Here is an 8,414-nt window from a genome sequence, read left to right on the forward strand (position 1 = left end):
TCAGCAAGAGCATTTATCATGTGGCTCTTAAATATGGATCATGTGAGTATGAGAATCCACCATTAAGAGTGGTTCTGTTTCCACCAAACAGAGAAATAAAATGATCTTCTGTGAAATTATGGAATTATTAAACTTGCATGAGATTTAGTGGGACAAACGCCATGTTACTGCATTAGAAAGAGAAACTAGATGTGTTCTCGATATTCGAATACCGTTCATAAGCTGTCCACTATAATATATCTATATCTCTATATTAAAATATTAACTCATTAAGCAGAAAGTCTTCTCCCTGCTTTTTATGGCAATTTGAAGTTATCTCGAAAAAGGAGGATACAGGATAGCATTTGAAGTCAACACACCTCCATGGATCCGTTATTGAGGATCCGTCCACACTCCAAATTTTATATACCTAAAGGGATAAAACCAAGAGGTTAAGATCAACTTCTGAAGGGTTACACCAAAGATGGATCCATTCTACACTTTAGAATCGCTTAAGAGGTTAAGAACAAACAATTAGTCAGAGTAGGAGGGCATGGGAATGTAACAGATCAGTGAATATACAACGAATGGAAATGGACATCATGTTTTTAAGACGTAATAATGATGCAATGATTTTGTTAAAGAGTATCGCAACTCAGACTACAATCTATTTCCAATGTGATACTGTTATAGTAGAAAAATTTACAGGTGTTTATAAGGGTCGAGTTTGATTCCCTTGGTCAATTATATTGCAATTCACAAAACCAAAACATTTATATAAAACTGTTGCCAAGAATAAGTTTCTGAACCATTGAAGACTTGAAGTTCATCAGTGAACAGAGATCAAATTAGGTTCAAATGTTTGACGTAGTTGAAAGAGTTAGAAGAGAAAATTGGTAAATGAAACCATTGGCAGCATACATTTTCTGCTTAAATATGATAACAGATCATGAAAGTATACCAATCTATTATTAACTGTTACAGCACTGTTCTTCCGTAAAACCAATGGCATAATTAAAAATGAAAAAATATATAAAAATAAAAAAGAAGAAACAGCAGAAAGAGCCAACAGAACTGTATACATAGCCATATCCATGGCAAACTAATCCGCCAGAAAATAATCCTCCCAATATGAATGAATCAGTCATCATTCCTCAAAGGCAAAGGCCTTTAGAGGCATATGTGCATCACATAGTCCAAATTAGCAAAGCCCAGGGTCTAAAAGGGAACAAAAATGTATGCCTTTCTCACCGTATAGAAGGATCCTACCTACTCTGCCTTCTCTTTTCGTTTCACATACGTAGCAGATCAGATGAATAAATCACCTCCCTCTGCCTTATACTCCAAATTCCCATTTGATTCCTATGAAAAGCAACAAAACCAAAAATGTCACTCAGACTTGCTCTGAATGCTATACACATTACCAATGACTCCAATTACGCTAACAACCACTGAAAGTACCAGCATAAACCATGATAGAATCCATTCTCCATGGCTCAAACCCCCCTGATGGCCTAATCTCAACACAATAATAGCGGGAAACATAAATCCCAATGTAAGAGCCGTCGTTGCCCCCGTGAACTTAAAAGCTGTCCAGATGTTTGGAATCATGGTAGATCCAATATATATGAGAACCAACAAAACTGCCGTCAGCCCCAAAGATCTCTTCCTGCTTTCTGATAGAGGAGGTGATCCCTCAAACAACAAAGCATCCACTGTTTGCCTCAGAGAGAAATGAATGACAGGAAAAACAAGTATCAAGTGGAGAATGTAGCCAACCCTGACTATGTAGTCTAAGGCTGCGCTATAACGAACTCCAAGATCCTCGTCAAAATTAGTCAACACGTCAGACTCTGTGTCTTTCCCAAATAGTAGAAAACCAGACATTGCTGTTGAGATATAAACTAGGACGCACAGTATTAAGGTGATCCTTCCCACTCGATTCATCTTCTGAGGAGACCGCCCGGCGAGCTCATTGTATATTGGCTGCACGTTAAAATGGCAGACAAATGCATTGGTCATGATTGGAATCACCACAAGCAAATCCAAGATGGCCGTCTTTGAGCTCAGATCAGGACCCAACCGTGGAGCCTCAATCCGTCCTTCAACAAGCTTAATGAACGCAACGGAAAAAGTAACTACGACAAACACGACGGCAAGAGCCACGGAGGCAGCCGAAGTCATGCTCAGCGAATCGATCTTGTCCAAGGAACAAAGTGGGGCAAGGAAAACCACCATGACAACAAGAATAACAAGCTTTCTCTGATCCCAGACACCATTCCCCATTAGCTGGTCAAAAACCCCCATATGGTGAACAGAACCAGACATAACATCCCCCATGATTATCAAGTAAACCACCAGAACACCGCCATTGTTGACTATGATGCAGATCTCAGACATAATCCTGGCAGTTTTTCCCATAGCATGTTGAACAACCTCCCCATAGGTGGATGCTTTAACCAAAACCGAATATCTAATCAACAATTCTACACTAATCTCCGATAAAATCCCTATAAGAATGATTAACACAATCCCCAAAACCACTCCAAGAACCTTCATGGTAGCAGGGAGGGCCATCATCCCTGCACCTATAATGGTGGTAGTCAAATTAAACACAGCTCCGGGCACCCCGGAACCATGGTTATGGCCAATGACAACAAGCGGGTAATTATCAATGTCGATTTCGAAATCATCGTCAGCGTCGCGGTCATGAACTGCAACCTTAGACCCCAAAAACTCGGTTTCATCATCAAAAGAGAACCTATGGAGGGATTGAGGGGAATCATTCTGAGGTTGCAATTCTAGATATGAGCTAACGGGTAACGAAGAATAATTAGTATCCTTAGACATGATATCGAAGATCAAAACAACAATGCTGCGGACAAGGGAAGAAGGATCTGAAGATCTGTGCGGAGGGGAAGTGAAATCTGGAAAATATTGAAATAATAAGAATCAAAGACGAGAAAACTTACAGATATTAGGGATGGAGGTGATTCAGGAATTTTGCAGAGTAAACCTAGATCCCGGGGTCAATGGATAATGTATTGGGATTCAATAACATTCATTTTCTCTCTCGGACTCAGTCTCTGCAGAGCTATGGAGATAATCAGAGGCACGCCAATTTTGAAGGAGAGAAAGGTCATTGGTTCTGCTCTTCTTATTTTTCCTACGTTTCCTTTTCCCTTTTTTTCCCCTATTCATTTAATAATTAGCACTTTGCCTCTTACTGGGGTCCTTAAAGTTAATTTTTCCCAAAGTAAATATCTCTCTTTTTTGTTTTCCGGAGGATCATTTCCAGTGTTTTTTCTTTTTGTAACGAGCCTATCCAAGTCCAAGTTCAAGTCCACAAACCTTAACCAACAAATGGACACATCAAGGCCCATCCATTCCAAATCTACATAATACTATCATTGGGATAAAAAAAAAAAAAAATTTGAATTTTGAAATGGAGAGTGGAGAGAGCGGGGGAGAGTCTTCGAGGGTGGCACATAGCGAGGCAGCCGGCCATGCCGGCGAGAGCAATAAGGGGGAGAGTGGAGGTGGGCATGCATCAGGTGAAAATGAGGGAATTAAAGGAGACAATAACAAGATTCAAGGTCAGCGGATATCGTTCAGAGATAAAGTTGTGGGTGCCTCAACAAGGAGAGCTTTGGAGGTTGCTGATTCTCTTGATGGAGATAAGATGGCTACAGTAGTTGGTAAGCAAGGCGATTCGGAGATACCAACTGTGACGTTCACTGAAGAAGCAAAGGAGATATTGGCAGAGCCCTACAAAGATGCCATCGTGATCAAAGTTCTTGGAAAAAACTTTAGCTATACGGCGATCACGCACAGGCTTAAAGGAGTCTGGAGAACCAAAAAAGGATATGAGGTACTAGATGTCAGTTTTGGCTATTTCTTAGTCAAATTTGATCTCTTGGAGGATAGAGAAAAAGTTCTCCTTGGAGGACCGTGGATGATTACTGGTAGTTATGTTGCGGTTAAACCTTGGAGTTCTTCATTCAGACCTTGTGAAAACACTTTTGGATCTACCATGGTTTGGATAAGAATCACAGGTTTAAACATTAACTATTATCAAGAGAAAGCCATGAAAATGATTGCGTCAGCTGTTGGTAAACCGATCCGCATCGATTTAGCCACCAAGTCTGCAGAGAGAGGAAAGTATGCAAGAGCATGTGTGCAAATTAACTTGGGACTTCCAGTCATAAAAAAGATTCAAGTTGATGGTCATATGTATGACATAGAATATGAGCACTTGAATTTAATTTGTGAAAAATGTAGCTGCTTTGGGCATGTAATAAGAGAATATGCAAAAGAGAACAACAATGGCATTGGGAAGGAAACCATGGTGAAGGAGAAAAATTTGTCGTCACTGTTTTCGGTGGATAACAATGAGAAAACGACAGAAGGTAGTCAAATCCCAGTAAAAAATCAAAATTCAACTTTTGAATTTGGAATTAATGCCAAATCAATTCCAATTATGGAGAAGCATGGAGCAGCGGGTCTTGTGCATGATAATTTACAAGAATCACGCATGGATAGGGATACTCAAGCAAAAGAGGGTGAATGTGTTACAGTTAGTAGAAAAGGCAAGGAAAAAGTGGGTAAAGGCCCCAATGTGGTGCCAAAAAAAGCCAATGTAGCAATAAGCTCCAATTTAGTGAGTAAGAAATTTTCTTTTGGGTCTAATAACATGCATGCTGGATCCTCATCAAATGCAAAGGTGGAGCCTAAGGAAAAGAAAGATCCTCCATCCACGCTTGGCTCTTTGGGAACAACTCAGGTGGCTTTCAAGGATCAAAGTACTCCTTTTTTTAAAGCAGGGCACAAAAGGCAGCGTCCTATTTCGCTTCAAATAACATATTATTCCTTCCTCTTTTCAATATAACTGGGAACCACCTCCAATGAATGTCTGTAAAGTGAACTGCGATGCAAGCGTTTTTGAAAATGGGCAATTAGCGGGCTTTGGATGTATTATTAGAAACAGCATGGGAATTTGGATGAAAAGTTGTTCTGCCAGTATACCTCTTTCTAGTGTTCTCTCTTGTGAGCTTCATGCTATTTGGAGAGGGCTTGTTATGGCTTGGGATTGCGAGTATAAAGAGGTCATATGTGAAACTGATAATCTTGATGCATTTCTTCTTGTTTCGCGAGGCACAACCAGCATGATTACGAATGACTCTGATCTGCTTGACAAAATCAAAGAGATGCTTCAGCGCAATTGGACAGCTACTTTAGTGCTCATCCAGCGTACAGCAAACAGAGCGGCTGATTTAATGGCTAAGACTGCTACTTTAAACAAGCAGGTGTACCTAGAATGGTTACAATCCCCTAATAATTTAGACATTATTATTAGAGAGGAGTACTACTCTTTCTCTTAGGTATTTTTTCTTTGTGTTATGTTCAGTCACAAAAAAAAAACCGTGATGTGTGATATGGTGATATCTCATGCCGTAAATTATATAGCTGAGGTTTTGATTCCTACCAATAAAAATATGTCACATTTCATCACCAGCCGATCTAGCTCTTTAAAAAACTCCTTTTGTTTAGTCCGGTTCCCTAAAGAAACCAAAAACAAAAATAAGACAGGACTCGCTAATGAGGACATGAATTATTCCCATGTTAGACATGAATTATTCTTTCAAACTCAGAGATATTTTGACATGAATAAGCTTGTGTTTAATTTGTTTACTTGAAAACAAAGTAACTTTAAGTAAACACACAGTAGTGATTGATAAACTTCCAAAAAAAAGTTTAACACCACTTTTTTGGAGAGAGAGAAATGGCAAGTTAACCTATTTAAGAAAAATAGAAAATAGAGAGTTGAGCTTAATTATTATATTTTATATTTTATTGAAAGAGAGAAGATAGGGTGATAGGGTGAAGAGTAATTGATTGAACAATGTGGTACACTTTCTTTATGTGCGACTGCCAGCTGAGAAAGCATTGTGCGTACGCCACACAAGAACAAAGAAACAACTAATACACTGCAGTCGGTGACGGTTTTCTCACTCATTCGTCTCGTCTCGTCTCACTTTTCGTGCTTCCCCTTCTCCACTCACTTTCACTTTAACGCCTTTTTATCGCGCTATTTTCAATTAATATATAATAAGAGTGACAAGGTTTCCTAGATGCATATTGTTAATCATATGGGAAAGTTTTGAAATGTATCTAAAACATGAGTGTTATAATAATTTTAACAGTTAATTTTAATTATTATATATTTTTTATAATTAAAATTAATTATTAAAATTATTTAAATATCGGTATATTTATATTTAATACACTTAAAATTTTTCCAATCATATATATATCATCACAACAAATTTGATAAAAAGAAGGGGATGGAAGAAAGCGACATCTAAGAACAAATCTAAAATGAAATAGGCTTTAAAAATAGTAATATGCAGTAAATAATACTTTTAATTCTACTTAATTAGATAATGAAAAAACTAGGAAATGGCGAAAAAAACAAACAATAAAAACATAAATTAATTCTTGCAACAAGTAGTTTATGTAACCTACTCTTTACATGCAACAGAAATACCGTCAATTCTTTTGATTCTTCATCTTGAACACACTCGACAACTTTTTAATAATTTCTCCAATTTGAATAAATAACTCCCACTTCTCCGTCTCAAGCCGAAACACACGAATTTGCAGTGACTCCACCGTCTCCATTACCTTACGAATTGTAACACTCTCTGCACAAAATCAGAAATGAATCCCTCAAGCCCAATAATATATAATGCACATAAATCTCATAGTCGATTCAAGTACAATGTTACCATCTCCGAACAGGTGCTGAAACTCCGGCTGGGTGGGTGGCGGCGGGTGCAAGCTGGAACCATGTTGCCACTCGAGACCACCGGGTGGGAATGGTGCCCTCGTCGTCATCTCCAAACGCGGGGGGTAGGGTGCGGGTAGGGTTCTCGTGCAGGTCGGGTAGGGTGCGGGTTGTGCCTTAACCCTACGACCAATCCGCACCCTATATATGTATATGTTATATACTTGTATAAAAATATGTTTTAAATGGATGTTGAACCAAAGACCTTTCACTAAATGCAAAAGATCTTTAGTCATTAAAAGAATATTATTAATTGATAATTTAATATTTTTTTTACATAAAAGTCAGTTTTATTTTAAATTATCATCAAGTTATATAATAATGTTGCATCTTTTTTTGTAACCCGCGGGTAGGGTCGGGTACCCGCAGGTTAAGAGCGGGTAGGGTTAGGGTTGAGATATTCTCAACCCGCGGATATGGTAGGGTTGAGTTGAGTTTATCTCAACCCGCAGATAGGGTTAGGGTTGGCACCAAACCCTACTCTATCCTATCCATTGCCACCCCTAAACACACAATGAAATATCTAAAATATGCACATAATGCATAAATATCTAAAATTATATTAGTTTTATCCTGATATTAAAGATTACAGTAGCAAAAAATTTATCAAATTAAATCACTTTTATAAGAAGTTAACATATACATTTTTACAGTTGATTAGATATTAAATTTGTTGTACAAATAAAAATAATTAATTTTTATCATTGCTATTTAAATTCCTTTTTAATCAAATAATTTTAAAAATAAACTGACCATCAAAAATAATATTTTCGTAAAATAAAGTTATTTAAATAGTAAATTTTTGTTAACCATTTCAAAAAATAATTTAATTTAAACGGATTACATTCATTTATTTTTGAAAAAAGGGGACAGAAAAAAAGAGAGGATAATAAGAAGGAGCAGAAAAAAGAGGAAGAGAATGAAAAAAATGAAAATGAAAATAGATTGAGCAAATTTTGAGTTGTTTGATTCAAAAAATGAAAATGAAATTTTGAGTTTTTGAATGATGGGGAAGTCGCCTTTCTATTTCGACCGTCCCTTAAATCCTTCCTCTAATTCTTCAACGTGCCAATATTATGCTCACCTTAATCTTATCTTTCAATTCAGAATTTTTGTTTTCTAAAACAATTCCTTTAGTTAATAAAAAAACTTTAGCCAATAATAAATTAATAAGTATTATTGAATTACACCGTATATTAATTAATTATTATTAATTAGTAATAATTTAAATTATATTTTATAAAAATATAAAATTAATAATTAATAATTATTATTGTTTAAAATTGATTAATTAAAAATTATGTCTATACTTTAAGAGTTTACAACATAGGAATAGAGCTTACACAAAATTTATATTAGTATAATAGTACAATTGCGCATTCCTAACTAGTGAAATAGACAAAAAATTTATTTTCGTTCATGTAACCTGCACATAGTTGTCAAAATATGTCATTTTTCTAGTTGTGACTGCGGATTCGTAACAATATATAGCCAACTCAGATTCTAATAGATATTATATTTTTTATAAGTGACAAAAAAAATTATATTGAACAAACTATTTAATGGTTGTAATTGATGGATGATAAGT

At 36.4% G+C, this 8,414-nt stretch overlaps 1 protein-coding gene across 2 annotated transcripts; it reads right to left on the bottom strand.

The window, feature by feature from the left end:
* Positions 881 to 3,193, bottom strand: LOC107619145 (probable sodium-coupled neutral amino acid transporter 6). 2 transcript variants are annotated; one of them, XM_016321377.2, is made up of 2 exons: positions 2,952 to 3,192; positions 881 to 2,791 (listed from the first exon to the last, which is right to left on the bottom strand). In XM_016321377.2, the coding sequence occupies exon 2, from the start codon at positions 2,557 to 2,559 to the stop codon at positions 1,369 to 1,371; it is 1,191 nt and encodes a 396-aa protein (XP_016176863.1). In that variant the 5' UTR covers positions 2,560 to 2,791; positions 2,952 to 3,192; the 3' UTR covers positions 881 to 1,368. The 2 variants fall into 2 exon arrangements, with proteins under 2 accessions (XP_016176863.1, XP_016176862.1); XM_016321376.2 differs by having other exon boundaries at positions 881 to 3,193.

Source organism: Arachis ipaensis, chromosome B09, assembly GCF_000816755.2.
Source record: "Arachis ipaensis cultivar K30076 chromosome B09, Araip1.1, whole genome shotgun sequence".
Classification (NCBI taxonomy): Eukaryota; Viridiplantae; Streptophyta; class Magnoliopsida; order Fabales; family Fabaceae; genus Arachis; species Arachis ipaensis.

What these genes read in the sequence shown, in the direction of transcription:
- LOC107619145 (XM_016321376.2), bottom strand. Translation starts at nt 2,829, where the DNA reads ATGTCTAAGGATACTAATTATTCTTCGTTACCCGTTAGCTCATATCTA.